The sequence below is a fragment of the Castor canadensis genome, chromosome 6, assembly GCF_047511655.1.
Source record: "Castor canadensis chromosome 6, mCasCan1.hap1v2, whole genome shotgun sequence".
Lineage (NCBI taxonomy): Eukaryota > Metazoa > Chordata > Mammalia > Rodentia > Castoridae > Castor > Castor canadensis.
In genome coordinates this window covers 65,614,025-65,640,630 of record NC_133391.1, presented here as the reverse complement: position 1 = coordinate 65,640,630, position 26,606 = coordinate 65,614,025, and the positions used below count along the sequence as shown (strand labels likewise).

At 38.8% G+C, this 26,606-nt stretch overlaps 1 protein-coding gene across 1 annotated transcript in view; it reads right to left on the bottom strand.

Moving 5' to 3' along the window:
* Positions 1-6,128: 6,128 nt before the first annotated feature.
* Positions 6,129-26,606, bottom strand: part of Ccdc192 (coiled-coil domain containing 192) — a 216,560-nt gene continuing 196,082 nt past the window's right edge. Inside the window, 3 exon segments of the mRNA XM_074077860.1 lie at positions 6,129-6,238; positions 6,241-6,298; positions 6,300-6,415. Coding sequence (XP_073933961.1) covers positions 6,129-6,238; positions 6,241-6,298; positions 6,300-6,415 — 284 coding nt within the window.

Here is a 26,606-nt window from a genome sequence, read left to right as displayed (position 1 = left end):
TATGCACCCAATGTCAATGCACCCAATTTCATCAAACATACCCTGAAAGATCTAAAAGCATATATAAACGCCAACACAGTGGTTGTGGGAGACTTTAACACCCCATTATCATCAATAGATAGGTCATCCAAACAAAAAAATCAATAAAGAAATCCTAGCTCTAAAATATACCATAGAGAAAATGGACCTACTTGATGTCTACAGAACATTTCATCCAACCTCCACACAATATACATTCTTCTCAGCAGCCCATGGAACCTTCTCCAAAATAGATCATATCCTAGGGCACAAAGCAAGCCTCAGCAAATATAAGAAAATAGAAATTATACCATGCATTCTATCTGATCACAGTGCAAGAAAACTAGAACTCAACAACAAAAGTAAAGACAAAAAACATGCAAACAGCTGGAAACTGAGTAACTCATTGCTTAATGAACAATGGGTCATTGATGAAATAAAAGAGGAAATTAAAAAGTTCCTGGAAGTCAATGAAAATGAAAACACAACCTATCAGAACCTGTGGGACACAGCAAAAGCAGTCCTGGAGGAAAGTTTATAGCCATGAGTACATATATTAAAAAGACTGAAAGTTCTCAAATCAATGACTTAATGATACATCTCAAACTCCTAGAAAAACAAGAACAAGCAAATCCCAAAACAAATAGAAGGAGAAAATAATAAAAATAAGAGCTGAAATCAACAAAATAGAAACCAAAAAAAACCATATGAAGAATTAATGAAATAAAAAGTTGGTTCTTTGAAAAATAAACAAGATCGACAGACCCCTGGCAAACCTGACTAAAATGAGAGAAAAAACCCAAATTAGTAGAATCAGGAATGCAAAAGGGGAGATAACAACAAACACCATGGAAGTCCAGGAAATCATCAGAGACTATTTCGGGAAACTAAATTCAAATAAATTTGAAAATCTTAAAGAAATGGACAGATTTCTAGATACATATGATCATCCAAAACTGAACCAAGAGGATATTAATCACCTGAATAGATCTATAACACAAAATGAAATTGAAGCAGCAATCAAGAGTCTCCCCAAAAAGAAAAGTCAGGACCTGATGGATTCTCTGCCAAATTCTATCAGACTTTTAAAGAAGAACTGATACCAACCCTCCTTAAAATGTTCCATGAAATAGAAAGGGAAGGAAAACTGACTAACGCATATGTACAGGAAATCAATGTGATTCAACTCCCTGTATAGCTATCCATATCTCAACTAGCAAAAACCCTTGGTCCTTCCTATTATTGCTTATACTGTCTCTTCAACAAAATTAGAGATAAGGGCAAAATAGTTTCTGCTGGGTAGCGAGGGGATGGGGAGGAAAGAGGGGGAGGTGTAAGGGAAGGGGTGGGGGAAGGGGGGAGATATGACCCAAACATTTTATGCACATATGAATAAAAAAAAAAGTAAAAAAAAAAAAGAACAAAAGGATTGGGCTGTATTGGAATTGAGCCCTAAAGGTCATTGTTTTGTTAAGCAAACAAAAGCAAATACAAATCTTATGAATGGAAATGGCCAGACAATTGAAGTCATCCTGCCAAATGTTCAGGCTATTGAAAGTATATTGAGTTTCTGACTTTAGAAATTATTTCTCTGGGAAGTTGGGAATATGAACTATTTTTGTTTGTTTTGTTTTACTATAAAATTCTAATTTTATTAAATGTGGGAAATTTTGTGACCAGACTTCTCTTTTGTTGTGAACTTTGCTGTAGACAGTTTTCTTTTTTAAAGATATTTCTGAAGGCATTGGTGGCTCACACTTATTTGGGAGGCTGAGATGGAGAGGATCTCGGTTCAAGACCAGCCTGGGCCAATAGTTGGCTAGATCCCATCTCTCAAATAACCAGAGAAAAATGGAAGTATGGCTTAAGAGATAGAGTCCTTGCTTTAAAAGCACAAAGCCCTGAGTTACAAACAAAAACAAAAGACTGTTCCCTACTTGAACTTGATTCTCCTGTATGAAGGAATGCTTTCCTGTTAGTGGAAAATGTGAGTAAAAGATTTTGTTGTAAGACTGTCGGAAATTATAATATTATTCTTTAATTTTATTTTATTAGTGTGCATTAATTGTACAAGGGGGTTTCATTGTGATTTTTCCATGGATCTGTACAATGTTCTTCCATTAGATTCATCCCCTTTATTATACTCCTTCCTTCTCTACCCTTTTTCAGACGATATTTAGTGCTTTTCATCGTACTGTCTTCATATATATGTCATGTACTTTGGTCATGTTCACCCCTTATACCCTCTCTTTTTTCCATCTTCCTCCCACTGATTCCCACTTCCCTGACAGTCACCCTTTTTCCTCTTCCTCCCTTCCTTCCCTCCTTCTTTTTCTTTTTTGGTGCTAGAGATGGAACCCAAGGTCACATATGATAAACACACTGAACTACATTCCTAGTCCTAATTTTTTTCAAATTATTAGAGTAGGACTTTGTGAATCACAAACATTTGATGTTCCAAGTCTTTTAAAAATATTTTCTTATATCTTTTGGATAGTTTTGTCTTTGCTGTCCTTATTTTATTTTTTTCATATGTGCATACAATGTTTGCTGTCCTTATACTTGCTTATCTTCAAATAAATATTATTTTGACTTTGACCCACAACTTTTATCAACAATTCTCTCTATTTGTTTTGCTAAAACAAAATTTCTTTACTTCAATATAGTGTAGAAGAAAATGACTGGATTTTGGGATAAACACAGAGGAGTTTAGGAGATAATTAAAATTTGATTGGACTAATTCTTTTCCAGAAATGCATTTGGGCAGATTTTATTGTACTACAGTTTCTTTGCTTTTGCTGAAGTGAATCTTAGAGCACCTGATTCATATTTCTGGGCCAGTTTCCCCAGTGACTTGCCTTTTTGCTCCTCTTGAAAATCTATTACTTTAAAGTAGTTTCAGTTTGATGTGACATATTTAGAAGCACATGAACATAATAATGAAATGATTGTTAAATCCAACATTTACTTAAATTTGTTAGACATATTACACATGCAATTTAATTTTCTCTGAAAAATGTTAATGATTGATGAAAAAGAATTATAACTACATATTTCTATAAGTGTTTTTAGAATATTAGAGAATGGCTTGAATTACTCATTAAATATTTTATTCTGTAGATTTCTAGTTATTTTAAATCAGTTATTATTACCTGATGATCTGCTAAATTTTTATTAAGAAATTGAATCATCAGCAGGTTAATTGCCTTATGACCTTTATATAAGATATTTTAAATATCAGCGGACTAATTCAGCAACCCAACTTGCTCCTGAGGAAATGAACTTTTCACTTACAGTGTAATATTTAGTTTGTCCGAGCCAGGTGTTTAGCGCAATTTGAAGCTTATGACTCAATTCCCTGGAAATGGAAATGAACTTTGGGGGCATACAACACCATAAAGTTTCAACTGGGAATGAATTTTTCCACTTAGAAATTGCTCACAGGCTAGTATATTCCTTCCTCCCCACAATGAGCCCCGAATAGTTTTTAGAATTCTTGTTACTAAAATATCAGTAGCAGAGATTAGTGTATTTAACCTTGAACCAAATTTCCTCCCAACATCTGATTTGTAATCAAGATCAACTTCTTATAAAGATGGCTTTGCAGAGTAATATGACCCTTGATGCTTTCTGCTTCAGTGGCTAGTTTGTGGATACATAGAGGTGGACAGGCTCAATTAATTATTAATAGAAGCTCCACTTGCTGGTTATTTTATCCCCATTGAAAGGCTGCTTTCATGCTGAGGGCTAGCAATGAATTAGCTAGGGAAACCCATCTAGAAGTTAACCTGTGCCCATCTGGGATGTGATGGGATTTTTTTTCTTTCTCTCTTCTAACCTTCTCTCTATACCAACCACCAAGTCCCTTGGTATTAAGATGATGTGATGAGGAGGATGAACTAAACTCCCTGGACAATTATTATGTCCTAATAAAAATATTTTTTAAAAAACACAATTTTAGATGGGCACCAGTGATTCACACCTGTTCCTAGCTCCTCAGGAGACAGAAGTCAAGAGGATCACAGTTGAAAGCCAACCCAGGAAAATAGTTCTTGAAACCCTATCTCAAAAATACCCAACAGGAAAAAAGACTGGCAGAGTATCTCAAGGTAGAAAGAGCACTGGCCTAACAAGTGTAAGGACCTGAGTTCAAACCCCAGTACTGCCAACAAAATAAAAGAAAACACCCCAACACACAAAACTCCCACAATCTTTGGTAAAATAAAGAGATGGGAACTTACTTAGCACAATAACACATCAAAATTGTAGAGATGATAGTTAGTTCTTGGGAAATAGTTCACTCTTTAAGGAAGGATTTAAAGATTTCAAGCTTTCTCATACAAACACATAGTAAGGAAATACCACCTCTAAGAATCACAAAAGTATCAGGAGAAATGAGCAGAACTCAAGCCTGAAACTAGGATAGCTAGTTGGGGCCAGAGGACATCAGGAAGTTTGACCAAGGAGATAGTAGAGTTTAGGGAGATAAGAATAGGGGATCAAAGAAAAGGGGTTTCTGAAGTGGATTCTGTAAGGCTGAAGTAGACTGCATGGAAAAGATAAAAAGAAGTGCTTTGATCTTTTTTCTGGGGTAGGTGTGCTCATTCATGATAGGTGAGTTGTAAGCTGATATTTCTTCTGGTATTGAATCACACCTACACACATTTGTAGTAATTACCTGTGAAACTGAGGTCATGTATAGCTATGGGAAGATTCTAGCTCTGTATGAAAACAAAAACAACTGGTAGAACTTATTTTTTGTTTTTTGTTCTTGTTTTTCATAGTGAATCTCTAGAGTCCCGAAGTAGAGAAGTCAAAAACTTTACTTCCTTTTAAAAAAAAATTAGGCTTGGAAACTCTGATTTATAGGTAGTCAGTATCCATAATCAGATAACACAGTAGTTAAATCCTATAGAGAGACTTATTTCACTTTTCAAGGAACAATTCTCCTGCTGAGGATTGTCCATTAGTCTGGGAGCAAAACTGTAATAGCTGTGCTTCAAACCTGGCCTAAACCTATGTGTCTTAAAATGTAGTTCCTGGTTCATATAATCAGCCTTAAGTTTAAGGAGACTCTTAATGTGCCTGTGGACTCCTGGATAACAAAAGTCATGAGTTTCATGTTTGCTATATTTCTGACATCTATTATTGTGCTTGAAAAAAAGAATTTCGATGAGTATTTGTTGAACTGGTTGAATTAAATTGAGAAATAGCACTATAGTCACACTCACAAGAGTGCTCGAACTATTTGCCTGAGTAATGCTATTTCAAGGTCTTCCTCACAGTTATAGCCTAGCCACTCCTTTTGGGTAGGAACTAGCTCATTTGAGGGAGAGGGGATGGGTGGAAGAGGACTATGATATAATTCCTTCTAGTCCATTAATTACAGGGTAGCTTTCCCTTCTCCATGCTCCATTTTTCCTGCCATGATTTTGTGCTCTTCTCAGTTACGTGGTACAGTCAAAACAGAAGAGTGTATTTTGCTTTGGTTTTTATCTTGTTCCTAAGGGAAAAGTCAGTGTTGTGTGTTTTCCCAGGGAGATGATGTCCCAGGACACATTTCCCAAGGGACTGCAGCTCTGATTCATCCATTCTTTCTTTTTAAAATTGCTTTAGTTTTATTTCATTTTTACCCTTGCTAATAAGATGCATGCTATAAAGAAACTGTAGGGGACATGAAAGGATAGACCTCATGGCTATTTACTCTGTTGGCAAAGATTCTCCTCTCCAGTGCTCTAACATTCTCCATTTTGATGCTGGTCCTCCATGATGGCTTTTTGTTCACAATAGAGCAGCATACCAAGGGGGTTGGTGCCACCCCTCCTTTGTAGAATGGCAAACTTCTAACAAGAAGCTAGTGCTAAATTCTTTCACCAGCGGTCTAGTTTTGGGTTCTTCCATTCCCCACTGTTAACTAGGAGTGTCTAAAAACATAGTACTGTATAGTAATTGTACACTAATTGAGGGGGAAACATTCAATGTATGCCTCTGAATGTGAACACTGTAGGAAACATTCAAACCAATGAACTTGAATTTGAGAGACTACTTGGATTCTGGACTTAACCTTGATGACACTAAATAAATTTTTATTGTTTTCTTTTTGGGAATCTTTACAAGTCCTCATCAGAGATCATAGAAGTAACACTATTATTAAAGAAAATAGGGACTTTTTCTAAACATTTTGTAGAGTTCTCCATCTCTTGGGAAAGATAGGGACACTATCAGTTTCTAGCTCCTGAATCTTCCTTTCCTTTTCCTCTAAAACTTCTTCCAATTGAGAGAATCTTCTTAGTCTGAAGGGAAAGCTGGGTTGCCAGCTCTATAATCAGACTAATTTTTCTATCACCTTCTTCCACAGGTGGATGACCCCCACAGAGCTCTTCCAGCAATGCATCCTCTAAAGCAAACGAGACAAGGAAAAAGGAAAGTCTGAGCAGTTTTACTTGGAGTTCCAAGAATTCAAAGAAAGGGAAGATGAAAAAGCTTCATTTCTCACGTTCTTAAAAGACAGCACAGATGTTGCATCATCTGGTTAGATACACTGAGAAGAAATCTAGACCCAGCAAGGGGGAAGATTCTGGGTGCTGTGAAAGAACTTGAAGCCTCTTGAGAATAAGGGGAAACAGCTTTTGCCAGTTTTTTTTTTTAATTTTTTTATATGCATTTAACTTTCAATTAGCCATGGGAATGAGGTGACCTTGAAAGTCCAATCCACAAACAACAGTCACCCCTAAGTTTCATATAATGCTTTACCCTAAGAACCTTTAGCCAAGAGCTACAATTAAGAAGAAATGTACTTTGAATTCAATTTTTATTTGACTATAAAAAAAAGAAAGAAAGAAAGCCTGTCATTACCCCTTCTGAAGAAAACAGTGATGAGAAAAGGCTAGCTTCTCTAGCCATGGTTTAGAGCTGCAGAGTGGTCCAGGAAAGAGTTTGCATGGTACCTCCTATACAGGTGCAGTTTGCTTACATATGAAGACTTCAGCATTTCTTAATAAAATCACAAATTCTTCTTAGACATAAAAGCTTATCCTTTATTAATTTCTATCACCTAACCTTTCACATAAGGATAAAGATCTGAGTAAGAGGGGAAAAGAGACTCCAACAAAGAGACAAAAGATTAGTGATTAGTAGCAGGGAGTCCTTGAAAACAAATTTCACTACCCCTCCAAACACATAGCTCCCTAAAGTAAACCCTATCTTATTAAATCTCTGCACCACCATCTTTCTTACCACTCTTTTCTTGGTATTTCCACCATCAAATTTCTCTGAGCTGTATAAAAGGCAGACAAACTTAGCAGTAAGCAGCGATGGCTATCAAGGGCTTAAGTGTCACTTCAGGAATAACAGAGACAACAGCATGCTGACACGTGGCTTTGACAGTTGATTGCTGTAATTGAAAATCCAGCATTTACTCAGTTCCCAGAGAAAACAAGCCCTGTGCCTGCAACTTAGAGGTTCTGTCAGTACTGCCACTGCTATGCACCCAAACACCTGTGCTGTGTTGTGTATGCAGGTAAGGAATCACCCAAATTTCTCAGCAAATAAAACTAATTGACTGTCATCAACTTTCCTAATGGATCATGGGGTGAAAGCTTGAGCACATCATTGCACAGCATTCAGGATCCTTTTAGTTTCATGAAAGTGATGAGGACTCACCAGGGCATTCTCTGATCTTAGATATTATCAGTAATTTAATAAATTTTAAGAACCCATTGGGAAATTTTTGTTTTTATCATTTTAATTTCTGATGCTAATATTTAAGGTGATGGTGGCTTGAGGAACTTTTTTAAGTTTAAAAGCAATGAAAGGACTGGATGTAGCTCAGTGGTAGAGTGCTTACCTAACTTGCATAAGATACTGGGTTCGATCCCCAGCACCACAAGCAAACAACAGCAATGAAAAAAACCTCAAAGTTCAAAGGGGCATTTAGTTCGTTGCTTCTGCAGTACACATGTGCTTTGCAGCCCAGGAGAGGGAGTCCATACGGCACAGACCTTCCTCGTCAGCTGGTATGCCCAGACCTCACCTTTTCATCTAGCCAGAGCTGGGCTGTCCAGTATAGTAGCTGCATGCGACCATTAAGCAATTGAGTGTGATTAGTCTGAATTGAGATGTGCTATAAATGTAAAATCCACATTCAGTTTGGAAGATTTAGTTTGAAAAAAATAGTAAGATATCTCAGTAAATTTTTCTGCTGCTTAAGTAATAAAGCAATAGCATTTTGGATATATGGCATGAAATAAAATTTATTATTGAAATTTATTTCATTCAAATATTCTTACTTTTTAAAAATAGTTAGGTTCTGGTGAAGACTGTGGTTTGTAGACAGCCATCTTCTCTGTGTCCTAACATGACAGAGAGAAGAATGAAAGCTAACTGGTGTTTTTTATTTCTTGACTGAAAGCTCACTGGTGTTTCTTCTTCTACTCCTTCTTCCCCTCCTCCTCCTCTTTCTCCTCCTTCCTTGTTTCCTCCTCCCACTTCTCCTCCCCCTCCTTCTCCTCTTCCTCCTCCTTGTCCTTTTTTTTGAGACAAGTCATATTATAGCCTAAGCTGGATTCAAACTGGTGATCCTCCTGCCTCTGAGTGCTGGAATTATAGGCATGAGTCACCATGACGAGCTATGTCTCTTCTTATACTTGTACCATCATACGGGCCCCACCCTCCTAAACTTATCTGAGCCTAATTACCTCCAGCAGGCCCCATCTCTAAATATGATCATACCGGAGGAAGACCTTCAACATGAGTTAGAAAAGGAGTAGAAAAGGCATATGAAACTGAAGAAAGGAGAGTGGTGTGAGGCCTTTGATGTCCACGGCATTGTATTAAATGAACATGCTGATTAGGAGACAAGCTAAAGAGTATGTATACCCAAAAGGAAACTTGTCATATAAAAATATTTTATTATTAAATAATCTCTTAACACATATGACACAAATATTTTTGTTCTATTTCTAAGCACATTAAAAACAAAAGTTTTTTAAACCTTTCATCAAAGTGGGAGACTCCAAGCATCTCATATCCTATTTGTATTGGAAATTGCCCCAGGCCAGTCACCCCAGCAAATTTTCTGGACTTTGCCAGTAACCATCACACTGCTCTTTCCTTAAAAACTCTCCCTTATCTGTAAAAGGATGAGACATGTGTTCCTAAGGTCCTAATGGCTTACATGTCCCAAATCTCAAATTATCCAGATTATCCAGAGACAGTCACAAGAAAGATCCATCTGTGTGAGCAAGGTACAACCTGATTAGTCACAGTTAGGGTATGAACTCGTTACACTTGCAGTGGATTTTACCAGCATACAATATTTCCCCTCTTTCTACGTGCATTTAAAATAGATATTAGGGAGCTGGGGATGTAGCTCAGTGGTAGAGACTTGACTAGCAAATACAAAGCCCAGAACTGGAAAAAAAAAAAAAGTGTAACAATCTTTTATCCACCACAGTCTCATGTGATGAACACTTGGTTCCTAGCTCACATACAATTTTGGGAGGTTCTGGAAACTGTAGGGAGTTATGGCCTAGTTAGGTAAGGTTGGTCACTGGGGGCATGCTTTCACAGGTTATATCTGGTCCCTAATTCTATCCTCACTCTCTTCTTCCTATCTGCAATGAGGTGAACAGCCTTCTCTTTCACATGCTCCTGTCACCATTGTGTGACATTGAGCTCAAGAGTGTGGAATCATGTAACCATGGACTGAATCCCAAAACAATGAGCCAAAACAAATCTTTTCTCCCTGAAGTTTTTTTTGTCAGGTATTTTGTCACAATGATGGCAAAAGTAACTAACACAGAAAACTGGTACCAGAGAAGTGGGGTCATTGTTATGACTGAACCTGATCATGTGGTTCTTAAGTCTTTTGAACTGGTTTGTGAAAGGAATTTGGAAGAGCTTGGAGAAGGTTAGAGAAAGCCTAGAATGCTGTAAGCAGAGCTGAACGGGTGATTCTGGTGGAAGCTCAGAAGACCAGAAGGCCAACAGGAATGTGGAAGTGCAAGCCAAGCTCATAAGGCTTCTGATGGGAACCAGGATGCTATTGGAATTGAACTTAGGCCAGTCACATTAAATTCTGGCAAATAATTGGTCTACATTTTGTCTATATTCTGAGACTCTTAGTAAGGATGAATTTGAAAGCTATGAACAAATTAATTTGATGAAGGAAATTCAACACAGCATAGCATTCAGGTGTGGCATGGATTTTACTGGCTGCTTTTAGCCTGGTATTCAGTGAGAATCAGGAGCAAAACACAGAGCAGAAAGATTTTTAAAAAACATACAGTTTGGTCAGAAAAGGAGCACATTAAAAGTTGCAGACAAGAAAGACATGATTGTTAAAGAGATTAGTGCCATAAAAAAAAAAAAGAAAATAAAAAACCAGGTGACAGTGGCTCATGCCTGTAATCCTAGCTACTCAGGAGGCAGAGATCAGGAGGATCATGGTTCGAAGCCAGCCCAGGCAAAATGTTAGCAAGACCCTATCTCAAAAAACCCTTTACAAAAATAGGGCTGGTAGAGTGGCTCGAGGTGAAGGCCAGGAGTTCAAGCCTCAATACTGAAAAAAAAAAAAAATCAAGAACTTTGGGATAAGAGAAAAGAAAAGATTCCTTGAGGGCATCACAATAATTGGCCTGACTTACCCATTTCAGGACCAAGGATATAAAGGCTTTAACTTTGCTTTGAGAAGAGAGTTTCAAGATGCAGTGTACATACTATCTATGAAAGTATTTTCACCCAGATTCAGCTACCCAGGCACTATTGCTGTAGCCAAAGTCCAAGGGGACCCAGTTACTGGTTAAACTGGTGGCAGACCTTGACATCATATACCTGATGGTGGTTTTGCAGGCATACAGAATGCAAGAGGGTCATGGAAGCTTCCACTCAGATTTCAAAGGAAATCATGGGAGGCCAGGCATTGAAGGACAGGGTTGGAGTCCTTCAGGACAGCACCTGAAAGGGTAGTGCTTGAAGCTGTGAGGATGAAGCTTACACTGGAATGGAAGCTCCAGGAATTTTAAAATTTTTCCAGTGACATAGGGTTTTGAACTCAGGGCTTTATACTTGCAAAGTAGTTGCTCTACCATCCTTAGTCCATTTTACTCTGGCTATTTTGGAGGTGGGTGTCTCATGAACTATTTGTCTGGCCTGACCTCATGATCCTCCCAATCTCCGTCTTCTAAGTAGCTAGGATTACAGGTGTTAGCCACTGGCACCCAGAGAGATTCCAGGATTTTGAAGATGCCAGGAACATGGACCATCTGCTGTTAGTGAGCAGAGCCAGCCCAAGAGACAGGCCATATGGACAACAACCAGCAAGGCCATAGAGAAAGGGATGACCAAGCCCACTGGAGCTCACATCATGACATCAAATGTTTTGATGCCTGACATGGAGTAACAGGATTTAGTATTTGCCCTGCTAAGTTTTGGTCTTGGTTTAGTCCAATCTTTCCTTGCTGTTCCCCTATTTTTTCATTTCAGAATGGGAATTTTTTATCTTGGTAGTATGTGACTTGTGTTTTTTTTTGGTCTAACATATTTTATTTGTTTTCTGATTTTTTTTCTTACTTTCTTTCTTTTTATTTTATTGTGTTTACATTTACTTACATGTGGATACATTGTTTGGGCCACCTCCCCCCTCCTCCCACTCTTCCTTCCCCACTTCCTGGCAGAACCTGTTCTGCCCTCTTGTTCCCCGATTTCATTGAGTGTGACTTGTTTTTGATTTTACATAGGCTCACAGTTAAGAGTTTGCCTTCAGTTTCAGAAGAGACTTAGAATTTAGACTTTTGAAGAATGTTGGAACTGTTAAGTCTTTGGGGGACACTTGGAGATAGACTAAATGCATTTTGTGTTATGAGATGGCCATGAACCTATGGGGGCCAGAATGGAATGTTGTGGTTTATGTATGAAATGTCCTCCATAATCGTGTGAATTAAGTGCTTGTTCCCAGCTCGTGGTACTATTTTGAGAGTTTCTGGAAACTTAGGAAGTGCAGCCTACTTGGAGGAAGTGGGTCATTTGGGGTATGCCTTTGATGGTTACACCTGGTACCTGTTCCCTTCTTGTTCTCTGCTTCATTCCTGTTCACCATAACAGTCTCCTCCTCCACATGTTCTTGCACTCTTGATTTTCTGCCCAAGAACACAAGGCCAAGCAATCAGGGACTGAACCCTCTAAAGCCTGGGTTCAAAATAAATCTTTCCTCACTTAGGTTGCTTCTGTCAGGTATTTTGTCACTGCAATGAATGAAGTGACTATTATACTGGTGGTGGAAGTTAGGAAGGTTTAGAAAGATTTAGAAAAAGAAGAGAGAATAGGACTATTCTGCTTGTGGTTGGGCCGGGTAGTGTCTACTTTGCTATGTCAGTTTTGAAAAACCAAAAGGCTCAGAAGAAATTGTAACACTTGCCATTGGCCATTTCCCATTTTTCATAACCTCACAACCCTCGTGCTCTTAGCAATGTGCCACACAAGAGTTCTATAAAAATAATTACTAATAACTAAATAGATTACAGCAGAAGTAATTGCAGTTTATGAAATAGCTCAGAGCCTAAGAGTGGAATGCATTTTGGAGACAATTTGGTCTTGCTTGCTGAGAATAGGAATTATTTCCACAACATCTTGACAATGATTCTTTAATCCAGTGACTCTCAAACATGGGGTCCCACAAGCTCTTCATATATTGGCCATCAAACTTGTAACCAATGGGTAAAATCTATTTTTTCATCACTGCAGCTATAAGCTGTTATAGAGATAACTGAAAGTTGGAAAGTTGTGATGGACGAATGGGGAAGAGAGTGGAGTACCGTCTGTAACTAATCAGAGAAAGAACGCATCATATCATTTTGGGGCAGAAGACCTAGAATATGTGCACTTATTGTTTCACAAAACCAGGAACTTGATAGTTTTCTATGAACAGCTATACAGTGCTGAATGGTGACTCAATGAATAGCAGGAAAGTTGTTTTGTTTTTTCCCTAAATACTCCTTTCCAAAGAGGGGTGTTCTTTTTATTTCTCTTTACTGGTGCCAACCAAAAGTATACACTGAGCACAGAAATGCTGATTTTTGAATCAAATACCTCTAACACTGGGAGGCACACTTGTTCCCAGATGGACTGCGAGTATCCTCCATAGTCATCTTTTTTATTCATTCATTCTCCCAGGCATTAATTATTGGGTCCCTGCACACAGAGAATGAATAACATGTGATGTTGGTTCCTATAGTCATGGCTCCACCATGGGGCAAGGGAGGGCAACCCTAAGTTAGGCTTAAAGAACAGTTCATGATTAGCCTAAACACCTCTACTGGATACTCACTCGTGAAAGTTTACTTTTCTCTCTGTCTTTCAAGCAGATGACCAAGGCTGCCAAGTATTTACTCAAAGAAAGACTCTTACCTCATTCCCCAGAGCCACCCAGGATTACTGTTTGGCCTAAAAGACTGTGCCAGCCTCCTCCTCCTCTGTACAAATGCCCATCACTCTGAGTCACTTCAGGTTGGTTTTGAAAGCTGTGTATATTTGTCAACAACCACCAGGGAGTCCGGTTTCATCTTTTGTCATACTTGGGCTTGTAAATTGGCACACCCTTATAAATATATTCCTTTTACTTGAATAAAAAAAAAGTCTTTCCAGTTTTCTATCCTTCTCAATGGACTTTTGAGAATAGCAGTTCTCTGAAATAAATGATTCACTTATTTTTTTGTATCCCCGTACAAATATTTTAAATTCTGAAACTCAGATTATAATGTTTTAAAGTTTCCTCCCTTCTTCCTCCTTCATGTTTTTTATTTGTAAAAAAGAACCAGTCTCTATACTGTCAAATGACTGACTTCAAAGGTGTTTCAATTTCCTTCCACAATGCTGTGAACCCTTAGAACTGATCTGAAGTTAGCATGTGTCAATTGATTTGGAAAAAGCCAAGCTGCACTATAAGAATAGATTTAAATGAAAATAAGTTTGGTCACTTAAAATAATTACCATGAAGTGTGATTTTTTTAGCAATTTTTAACATATCATAATGATGATCATGTGTCCAGGCTGCTAAATATTTTAGACTGGATAATTAATGAAGAACAGAAAGTGATTTCTCATACTTCCCAAGTCAGAGGAATCCAAGATCAAGTCTCCAGCAGGTTCAGTATCTGGTGAGGGTCTGTTCTTCACAGAGGGCACCTTCTGGTTACTGTCACATGGTAAAAGGGCCAACAGTCTCTCTCAAGTCTCTTTTACAAGGAAAGATCCCATTCATGAGATCTTTGCCCTCATGACCTAGTTATTTTCTAAAGGCTCCACCTCTTACTAGCAAAACATTGGTGATTAGATTCCAGCACAAGAATTTTAGAGGGACACAAACATTCAGAGCACTGTACTGTACCAGTTTTCAAAGCCAGAGTGGCAGGTCTTGCTGATGTGGATTCTTTGAGGACATGCTTAATAGTTAGGATGAGAAGCAAGTATCTCTAACTGCTACGTCACTCATGCCACAGTTAGAATCTCTCACCATGGAGGTGTGGGAGCTAAGCAGACCAAGGAAACTGAAGATCCTTATCTCCCTTCTTATGCACACTCTGAGGCATATAATCACTTATGCCTAGCACTTAATTAAATGCTAATTCCCAGCATATAGAGCTGAAGCATTGCATTGGCTTCACATCTGTTCATCCTGATTCTGCTACTTTGGTCTGCTTTCAACTCTACATAGACAGGGTCCCATTAAAATATAAGTTAGGTCTTGACACCTGCCTAAAACTGTTTGATGACTTTTCATCTCATCTTAATCAGGCTAAAAGCAAAAATGCTTGCTGATTTTTAAGGCCCTCTGTGATATGGGCTTTCTTTATTTTGCCAACATATCTCCTATTCCTACTATTCTGCCTCTAGAGTAAATATAGAATTTGTTCTGCATTTTCACCATCCTCATTGCTATTCCTAACTGACCAGGTGTGCTCCTACCCTCAGGCCTTTATGTTTACTATTTCTTCTGCCTGGACAATAGCACCCCACTTGTACATGGCTAGCTCCCTCAGTTCCTTCAGGTCTTCATTCTCTAAAGTCACCTTCACACAATGAGGCCTTCCTTGATTGTTGAATACTTCAAATCCCTGTTCCATGTTTTGATTTTACTGGCGTACTGTGTCTGACCACTCTATATTTTATTTTTATCTTGTTTGTAGTCTCTCTCATCCACTTGAATGGAAAGCTCCTTAACGGCTGAGCTTCTAGATTGGTTGTTGTGTTCACTAATATAGAACCTGTGCCTAAAACAGAGTTTGGAGTATAGTAGATACTCACTTGTTAAATGAAGAAATGCATGAGTTAAGTTTGTATATGAGACAAGATCACTATAGAAAGGGCTCTTCAGTGGGGTGAATATGATCAAAGTTACTACATGGAGGTATGGAACGTCATAATGCAATTCCTTACTTCGTGCAATTAGTATATGCTCATTTGAGAAAAACGGCCAGCCCAAAGGTTTCAGTTGGTGTATCATTAGGATGGTACCTAGATTTCCTCCCTGGGCACATTTTTTCTTCAAAGCTTTTCACTACTGTACTAAAATAGCAATTATAATAAGCTATTATGATTGCATAACACTGCATGTAACACTTATAAGTTTAGTTTTCCTTTAATAGAAAATGCAAAAGTTAGAATAGTTGATCCCCTAGAATTTGTCCTGAAAATGACTTCCCAAACCTGGCACCTGGAGCTTTTGTCAACATGGAGAATTCAAGGCCACACCCTTGAAATTCTGGCAGAGTGAATCTAGAAGAATGCCTGGGAATCTATATTTTTACAAAGCTCCCCAGGTAATTCTGATCATAAGCCAGGCTTTTACTGTTGAATTTCTGCTGGCTTGCAAGAGGTATGGTAAACCAAGTTTATAGCTAAATCCTAAAAGGTAGGCCAGAAATCATCCAGGCAAGCCTCTTCTTGACAAGACTGCAGTACACAAAGCCGAGGAGGGAGATCACATCTCTTCTATTCTTTGTGCTTCTCTCTGGCTACTTGACAAAGCTCCACCTGTAAATATTACTAGCTGACTAAATGCATGCATGGTCCTCACAGTCCCTCCCCTCCTTTAATTAGCTTATATTCCAGAAACATATTGCCAGTTCTTACTTGGCTAAATCATCTCCAGAATACCCAGAGAAAATGAGGAGTGTTTGAGGGTTTGTTTTGTTTTTACTTCTGTTTCTGTTTGAGTGGATAAATGGATCAATTTCCTTGCAAGCTGGTTGACAGCAGAATCTCTTTTTCTTCCCATGAAGCATGGATGGTAAAGAGAGGCTGAGTGGGAGCAGAGGAAGGGAGGGTCACACCTGAAGTGGAAATATTACCAGAAAAAAATGGTCCTGAAAATTGTGGTTCTCGTGTCTGGCAGGAGAATAATTTAAGCAAGGTGAAAGATTTAATAAAAGTAACAGTAAAGTTTATTAGGAGAGGAATACACTTTCAGCAGACTAAAAGTGGATTGTCTCTAGAGAGACCAACAGGGTTCGAGAGAGAAAGAGGGAGAAACATTTCCTGTTCCTCACACAGGAAATGGGAGTAAACACTCAAAATGGTGGTCCCCAACTCCTAGTTTTATACTGGAGAGCTGGGGGAATACATGTGGTCAAAGATAATGAGTCTGGGTGGCTGAGATGGCTGACAAAACAGGGAGGAGCCACCCTCCCAAATCACATCCAATCACACCCACATCCCACCAAAATCACAAAGACAATAGGTGTGTTTTAGAACTTTCCTTTCATTATTCTCTACCCATCCAAGGATCCTGGTAGCTTGTTAATAACTCAAAGAGGAAAGCAGAAGCAGGTACCTCCTCTTTGTCTCCCCTTTTCCATAATTTTATCATGTAAAAGATGGGAGGGAGCAAGCTGCTCCAGCTCTCCTTGTTCCACTGTAAGAGTCTGGCCCCTTAAATACTTATGAAAACAATATAATTTCCCTGTCTCCACTTATGTCCACTGATTATGACTAACTGCTAAGTGTCAGAAACACAGTGACTCCCCAGCTTCTTAAAGAGCTATCACACACATGGAGGAAGTGAATACTCTTCTGAAGATCTGAACCCAGGCTTTATCCCTGGATCTTGCTGGACTCAGACAACACGGCCAAGAAAACTAATAAGAACATTATTGAAGAAAGGTGTGCAATACCTTTGTGCAAGCAAGGGAAGGAGTGGTGGTTATATGGGAAAGCAAGTGAGGATTCTCAAAGATGATACTGCAAAACTAATATAGGCTGGCATGGGACTTTAAAATATCCTGCCCTAAGATATAATTCTCTGGTGTATTTCAGGATGGTCACTCAGAGAAACTTTCTTTTTGCAGTACTGGGGCTTGAACTTAGGGCTTTCACCTGGAGCCACTCCAACAGCCCCCCCTTTTTTTGTGATGAATATTTTTGAGATAGGGTCACGATCTTCCTGATCTCTGCCTCCCAAGTAGCTAGGATAATAGGCACGAGTCATGGCCGACCAGCTCCCAAAGGTTATCACAGGTTTTAAAAGCACTCGAATTGCAGAAACATACTCTCTTGGCTTCTGGCTTCCACTTGGGGCCACCATGCTTTCCTTTGCATTTTCCTTCCCTAGCTTGTAATAAACTCCATTTACCCCCATATGTCCTGCCATGTATTCTTCCAAGCGGGACAAAAATTTGGAAGTCCTCTGATCACAGACTGAACCAGTACCATTAACAGTGGGAGGTGAAGTCTTTGGTCAGTTTTCTATTAGTGTAAAAAAAGAAAAGTGTAACAATCATAAAGAGAAGAGGTTTGGACTCGGTGTAGCTCAGTAGTAGAGTGTGCAGTTAGCACGTGTGAGGCTTGGGTTCAATTCCCAGCAATGTCCCTTCCCCCAAAAAGGAAGGACTTATTTTAACTCACAGTTTTGGAAGCTGTAGTTCATGATAGGTTGGTTTATTTGATTTTAAGTCTCTGGGAGTAGAAGACAGCACATTATAGCAGGAGCACTTGGAAAAGCAAAACCACTCCCCTTAGGGCCAGGAAGCAAAAAATGAGATTGAGGAAGGGGAAGGGTCTCAAAATCTCCTTGAATGCCATGCCCCCAATGACCTAAAGATCCCTCACCAGACCCACTTCTTAAAGTTTCTACCACCTTTCAATAGTGCCACACTGGGGACCAAACCTTTATGACATGAGCCTCTAGGGGACATTTAAGACCCAAACTACAGCCTTCAGAGGCAAAAGAGTAAACTTAAAATTTTCCTAAGCTAGCCCATAGTGGGAGGTTGGAGAAAAAGCCAGTGGTCAGACATTGCTTGTTGGGCAGAGGTCAGTGCTGTATTCTCCACTCTTCCTCCCCCTCCCTCCCTTAAGAAGACATAGCAGAAGGAAGAATACCAACGGTGGGGTGGGATGAAGAGGTGAGCCAAGCTCCCTCAGAAAGGCACCAAATGCAATGCAAAAGCAAAGGCAAGCTCAGGAAATGTTTCTATGCCAGGAAATTCAAACCATGATATGAGGAAGAGACAACTAATCAATAAAGGCCACAAAAAAGAGAGAGCCAATGAAAAGTAGCCCAATCCAAGAGCCACTCAACCTTGCCTCTGTGCTGTAGACTCCTTTGTCTAGTTTTCTGCCAGTTCTTCTTTTTTTCCAATGGCATCCTAATAACCCTTTGATTCTACTATTCTCCCATCTCTGTAAATTTTTTTTTTTTTTTTTACCAACCCACAGCTCTGAAATCTCTGACATACTCCACCTTCTGTCCCCTCAGCAGCAGGGCAAGTGTTCTGCTAGACTGAGGGGAGAACAACTTAAGTTAATTTACCAACTCACTCCCTTTCTAGGTAGGATTTCTTCCCACCCACTTTCAGGGTCCTAGGTCCCATTAGGATATTTTCCAGAAGGGATTCCCTGACAAGTTTGAAAAGACTGCTAGCATGAGCTTTGCAGGAGGATATCAATCTAAGCAGGAGAAAGGAATTTGCAACCACTCTTTCTTATTCCAATGAATAGGACCTGAAGTCCCCTCCAAAAAGGCTGGGTAGTTGACTGTTCAAAGAGAATAAGTAAAGCAATGATCAACAGGCTGACAGGAAGCCAGAATATAAAAATGGACTCTAGTGGGAGGGTCAAGAAATCAAGGAAGGAAGAGAGCAGGAGATTATGTGAAAGGACAAAAGAGAGGACACAATAGATAGAGGCTTGTTTCTGTGCTTATCAGAGAAGGAATCAGTGACACAAAGGAAAGTGAAGGAGTAAAAGTCAAGATGATTTTATGTCTTTTGGACTGCATGTTGTACTACAGTGTCAATTGTGAAACTTTTCCCTGTTTCTTCCTGGTGCACAGATTTTATGGGCTTTGTCCTTATGAAATGAATGTTTGTGTACTGTGTGACATTGAAAACAAAATGATGCTCTAGTAATAATAGTTTTGGCAGGGGTTAGTCTTCAATAAAGAAGATGAAAATTAGTGGGTTTTATTTCTGAGCATAGTGGAGTGAAGGATCTATCATTTATGTTTATCAAGATTTCACTTGTTTAGGTAAAGGAATGAGGATTGTGGAAAGAGGGTGAAAATCAATTTAATTTAGTGATTTGAACATCATTAAATGTCCTTGATAGGATGCAGTCATTTTTTTGTGTATAAGTTCAAGTAACATGTGAAAGTATACCTCACAGCAGGCTTGCTTTCTTGAAACTCCCCCCATCCCCCAATGTTTATTTTATTTTATTTATTTTTTACTGGGATGATGATGATGGGCTATGAACTTTACTAGCTCCCTAGATACGGTGTGAGGTCTGGAGTCAGTACGTCTTGGCTGTAAGGCAGGCCAAGACGTAGAAAAGATGCCATGGAAATACCTAGACCTCATGTAACTTATTCTCAGCACATTGCATGCTAAACTCCTTTTTTTTTTTAGTTACAAAAAACTAAAAAGAGTGATTCCACTCTCCATTATCCCTCAGATAAAGACAAGAATACTGATCACACGTTAGCCTTGGGACTACTCAAATCCCTCCCACTCTCCAATTATTGGTGATCAAGAGCTGAACCACACAGGTTTTATCCCTCCTACAGGTCAGCTCAGGTTTTAAAGGTACCTGGAGACAAAGATAGTTCTCTCTCTGCTTCTGACTCCCACTTGGCACACCAGAGCCTTTTGTAACTCCTTTCACTAGTCTTTAATAAACTTCTATTAGCACCCTGACTATGTCTACTTCTCTTGCCTGGATGCATCCATGTGGGATATAAGAATCTTGGATTTTCTGTTTATCAGTGACTACAACAGTTGGAGTTTAAAAATTTGGGCATAAAACATAATAGTTTGCAAAAAGTACTATAGCAGCTGAAGGGTGACACAGAATTTATTTGTGTTGGTCATTTATTTTGCCATGAACACTAAAATTGATGAAACCAAACTGCTACTATTAACAATGAAGTAAGATCTTCACATAATTCTTAGAACAAATTCTGCAAGGGGTGATTACTCCATCACTTGAAAATGACATTTCTTAAGTTTGTTAGAGATTTTTACTCATATAAAATATCAAGCAGAGGAAGCTCTGATAGCTCCATTCATAATTCTCAGCAAGCTTTGGAGAATAATTTGGAAACAGGGAGATGTGTTTGGCAGAACAATAACCCCAAAGACGTCCAGCATAACATTCCCCCAAAGAGGTTCCCCAAACCTGAGAGTAAGTGACCTTATATGACAAAAGCAACTCTGCAGATATAATTTTATTGGGGATCTTGAGATGGAAAGATTGTCCTGCATTATCTGGGTAGACTCAAGGTAACCATAAGGCTCTATGAGGGAAGTAGAGGGTCAGAGTCAGAAAGAGCTATCAAATGATACTGTACTATGGCTTTGAAGACAGAGAAAGGTGGTAGAAACCAAGGAGTTAAAGTGACCTATAGAAGCTGGAAAATGCAAAGAAACATGTTCTCTAACTGTAACAACTACTGGAAGGAACAAAGCCCTGTTGACACCCTGATTTTTAGCCCAGTGACACTTATTTTGAACTTTTGACTTCTGAAACCCAGCTGTTTTAAGTTACAAAGCTTATGATAATTTGTCATAGCAGCATCAGGGAAATCTAATGAACATCTGAATAGTGAGAAGAATCTATCCATTATAGGAGATCCAGAGAGTTCATTTAATTGAGATATTACTCATTAGATTGGATTTCTATTTCTATTTCTTTTTTTTTTATTTTTTATTTTATTATAAATATGCGCATACAAGGCTTAGGTCATTTCTCCCCCCTGCCCCCACCCCCTCCCTTACAACCCACTCTGCCCCCTCCCTCTCCCCCCCACCCCCTCAATACCCAGCAGAAACTATTTTGCCCTTATCTCTAATTTTGTTGTAGAGAGAGTATAAGCAATAATAGGAAGGAACAAGGGTTTTTGCTGGTTGAGATAAGGATAGCTATACAGGGAGTTGACTCACATTAATTTCCTGAGTGTGTGTGTTACCTTCTAGGTTAATTCTTTTTGATCTAACCTTTTCTCTAGTACCTGTTCCCCTTTTCCTATTGGCCTCAGTTGCTTTAAGGTATCTGCTTTGTTTCTCTGCGTTAAGGGCAACAAATGCTAGCTAGTTTTTTAGGTGTCTTACCTATCCTCACCCCTCCCTTGTGTGCTCTCGCTTTTATCATGTGCTCATAGTCCAATCCCATTGTTGTGTTTGCCCTCGATCTAATGTCCACATATGAGGGAGAACATACGATTTTTGGTCTTTTGGGCCAGGCTAACCTCACTCAGAAGGATGTTCTCCAATTCCATCCGTTTACCAGCGAATGATAACATTTCGTTCTTCTTCATAGCTGCATAAAATTCCATTGTGTATAGATACTACATTTTCTTAATCGATTCGTTGGTGGCGGGGTATCTTGGCTGTTTCCATAACTTGGCTATTGTGAATAGTGCCGCAATAAACATGGGTGTGCAGGTGCCTCTGGAGTAACCTGTGTCACAGTCTTTTGGGTATATCCCCAAGAGTGGTATTGCTGGACCAAATGGTAGATCAATGTCTAGCTTTTTAAGTAGCCTCCAAATTTTTTTCCAGAGTGGTTGTACTAGTTTACATTGCCACCCACAAAGTAAGAGGGTTCCTTTTTCCCCCCGCATCCTCGCCAACACCTGTTGTTCGTGGTGTTGCTAATGATGGCTATTCTAAAAGGGGTGAGGTGGAATCTTAGTGTGGTTTTAATTTGCATTTCCTTTATGGCTAGAGATGGTGAGCATTTTTTCATGTGTTTTTTGGCCATTTGAATTTCTTCTTTTAAGAAAGTTCTGTTTAGTTCACTTGCCCATTTCTTTATTGGTTCATTAGTTTTGGGAGAATTTAGTTTTTTAAGTTCCCTATATATTCTGGTTATCAGTCCCTTGTCTGATGTGTAGCTGTCAAATATTTTCTCCCACTCTGTGGGTGTTCTCTTCAGTTTACAGACCATTTCTTTTGATGAACAGAAGCTTTTTAGCTTTATGAGTTCCCATTTATCTATGCTATCTCTTAGTTGCTGTGCTGCTGGGCTTTCGTTGAGAAAGTTCTTACCTATACCTACTAACTCCAGAGTATTTCCTACTCTTTCCTGTATCAACTTTAGAGTTTGTGGTCTGATATTAAGATTCTTGATCCATTTTGAGTTAATATTGGTATAGGGTGATATACATGGATCTAGCTTCAGTTTTTTGCAGACTGCTAACCAGTTTTCCCAGCAGTTTTTGTTGAAGAGGCTGCTATTTCTCCATCGTATATTTTTAGCTCCTTTGTCAAAGACAAGTTGGTTATAGTTGTGTGGCTTCATATCTGGGTCCTCTATTCTGTTCCACTGGTCTTCATGTCTGTTTTTGTGCCAGTACCGTGCTGTTTTTATTGTTATTGCTTTGTAATATAGTTTGAAGTCAGGTATTGTGATACCTCCTGCATTGTTCTTTTGACTGAGTATTGCCTTGGCTATTCGTGGCCTCTTATGTTTCCATATAAATTTCACAGTAGATTTTTCAATCTCTTTAATGAATGTCATTGGAATTTTGATGGGAATTGCATTAAACATGTAGATTACTTTTGGGAGTATAGACATTTTTACTATGTTGATTCTATCAATCCATGAGCATGGGAGATCTCTCCACTTTCTATAGTCTTCCTCAATCTCTTTCTTCAGAAGTGTATAGTTTTCCTTGTAGAGGTCTTTCACATCTTTTGTTAGGTTTACACCCAGGTATTTGATTTTTTTTGAAGCTATTGTAAATGGAATTGTTTTCATACATTCTTTTTCAGTTTGCTCATTGTTAGTGTATAGAAATGCTAATGATTTTTCTATGTTGATTTTATATCCTGCTACCTTGCTATAGCTATTGATGATGTCTAGAAGCTTCCGAGTAGAGTTTTTTGGGTCTTTAAGGTATAGGATCATGTCGTCTGCAAATAGGGATATTTTGACAGTTTCTTTACCTATTTGTATTCCTTTTATTCCTTCTTCTTGCCTAATTGCTCCGGCGAGGAATTCCAGTACTATGTTGAATAGGAGTGGAGATAGTGGGCATCCTTGTCTGGTTCCTGATTTTAGAGGGAATGGTTTCAGTTTTTCACCATTAATATAATGCTGGCTGTAGGTTTGTCATATATAGCTTTTATAATGTTGAGGTACTTTCCTTCTATTCCTAGTTTTCTTGAGCTTTTATCATGAAATGGTGTTGGATCTTATCAAAGGCTTTTTCTGCATCTATTGAGATGATCAAGTGGTTTTTGTCTTTGCTTCTGTTAATGTGATTTATTACATTTATTGATTTTCGTATGTTGAACCACCCCTGCATCCCTGGGATGAAGCTTACTTGGTCATGGTGAATAATCTTTTTGATGTGTTGTTGAATTCGGTTTGCCATTATTTTATTGAGGATTTTTGCGTCAATGTTCATTAAGGAGATTGGCCTATAGTTCTCCTTTTTGGAGGTGTCTTTGCCTGGTTTTGGGATAAGTGTAATACTGGCTTCATAAAATGTGTTTGGCAGTTTTCCTTCCCTTTCTATTTCATGGAACAGTTTAAGGAGGGTTGGTACCAGTTCTTCTTTAAAGGTCTGATAGAAGTCAGCAGAGAATCCATCAGGTCCTGGACTTTTCTTTTTGGGGAGACTCTTGATTGCTGCTTCAATTTCATTTTGTGTTATAGGTCTATTCAGGTGATTAATTTCCTCTTGGTTCAGTTTTGGATGGTCATATATATCTACAAATCTGTCCATTTCTTTAAGATTTTCAAATGTATTTGAATATAGGTTCTCAAAGTAGTCGCTGATGATTTCCTGGACTTCCATGGTGTTTGTTGTTATCTCCCCTTTTGCATTCCTGATTCTACTAATTTGGGTTTTTTTCTCTCCTCATTTTAGTCAGGTTTGCCAGGGGTCTATCGATCTTGTTTATTTTTTCAAAGAATCAACTTTTTGTTTCATTAATTCTTTGTATGTTTTTTTGGTTTCTATTTTGTTCTTTTCAGCTCTAATTTTTATTATTTCTCTCCTTCTATTTGTTTTGGGATTTGCTTGTTCTTGTTTTTCTAGAAGTTTTAGATGTATCATTAGGTCATTGATTTGGGATCTTTCAGTCTTTTTAATATATGCACTCATGGCTATAAACTTTCCTCTCTGGACTGCCTTAGCTGTGTCCCATAGGTTCCAGTAGGTTGTGTTTTCATTTTTATTGACTTCCAGGAACTTCTTAATTTCCTGTTTTATTTCATCGATGATCCATTCTTCATTAAGTAATGAGTTATTTAGTTTCCAGCTGTTTGCATATTTTTTGTCTTTACTTTTGTTGTTGAGTTCTACTTTTACTGCATTGTGATCAGATAATATGCATGGTATAATTTCTATTTTCTTGTATTTGCTGAGACTTGCTTTGTGCCCTAGGATATGATCTAGTTTGGAGAAGGTTCCATGGGCTGCTGAGAAGAATGTATATTGTGTAGAAGTTGGATGAAATGTTCTGTAGACATCAAGTAGGTCCATTTGATCTATTGTATATTTTAGATCTTGGATTTCTTTATTGATTTTTTTTTGGATGACCTATCTATTGATGATAATGGGGTGTTAAAGTCTCCCACAACCACTGTGTTGGCGTTTATATATGCTTTTAGATCTTTCAGGGTATGTTTGATGAAATTGGGTGCATTGACATTGGGTGCATACAGGTTGATGATTATTATTTCCTTTTGGTCTATTTCCCCTTTTATTAGTATGGAATGTCCTTCTTTATCTCATTTGATCAATGTAGGTTTGAAGTCTACTTTGTCAGAGATAAGTATTGCTACTCCTGCCTGTTTTCAGGGGCCATTGGCTTGGTAAATCTTCTTCCAACCTTTCATCCTAAGCCTATGCTTATTTCTGTCGGTGAGGTGGGTCTCCTGTAAGCAACAAATTGTTGGATCTTCCTTTTTAATCCATTTTGTCAAGCGGTGCCTTTTGATGGGTGAATTAAGTCTGTTAAGGATTCTCTTCCCCCAATCTTCCACGCTCAGTGCGCCCCACCCTCTTTCCTGCGTGTCTTTATTGTTCTTATTGCTTATTACTCAGTTTCTCTTTTTTTCCCCAGGGTGGAGGTCGATCTGTCCAGGGGGCTATGCTGCTCTGGCCCAGGCTTGTCTGTGGGAGTACCGTGGTACCGTGAAGCTCACCTGGTCCGTGTCTTCCCAAGCCATCTGGGCACGGGTGATTGGAGGCCGGGGGCCCTCCTTGTTTCTCCGTTTAACGTGAAGTGGAGATTCTCTGCGCCAGGTGGAGGTGTGGCAGGGTCAAAGTTTTGCCTCTTCTCAGTGATTATGCCTGCAAAGTGTGTCTCCAGCATCTCGCCAAGATTTCACTATAGGAGGCTTGCTTTCTGCTTCCTCCCTCTAGCCACCATCTTGGAATCTGCCTCAGCCTCTATTTCTATTTCTAGTCTATCTTTAAAATGAAAGAATCTTTTCACTACTTAACCTCTTCAACTATGTTCTATGACTCTTCTCTTCACAATCAGATCTCTTGGCTAGGTTATCTATACTCTCTGATTCCCATTCTTCATATTTTTCTCATGCCAACTCATTGCAATGCAGTTTTTATTTTTAATTGCCCTGCTAATCTTGCCCTAGTGAAGTTTCCAATGTCACTAAATCCAATCGACCCCTAAACCTTTATACCTGTTGACAGTGTATTAGAAGACTCTTTCACTGACTTCTGTAACATGACAACATTTTCTTCCAAATTTTCTGGCTACTCCATTGATTTTATTATGTGGGATTCTCCCACTGGATGGGCATCCTTACACTCCTGGTCTTAAACTGTCTTTTTGCTCTCTACAGGCAATTTCTCTTACTCTTATATGGCCTTGGTTGCAACCTGTTAGTATGAATGATGCCCAATTCTAGGTCAGATGTAAGCTCTGTACCCTGGACCCCAATTTTGAGATATACAACATGTCCCAAACTGAACTCAACTACCCCAACTCCATAACTGATCTTCTACCAATATTCCCCCCTGAGTAAATTGACATCACTATGCATCTACTTGCCTGGGAATTACTTTTAATTTCTTCTTCTTCTTTTTTTTTTTTTTTTTTTTCCAGTCTGAACTC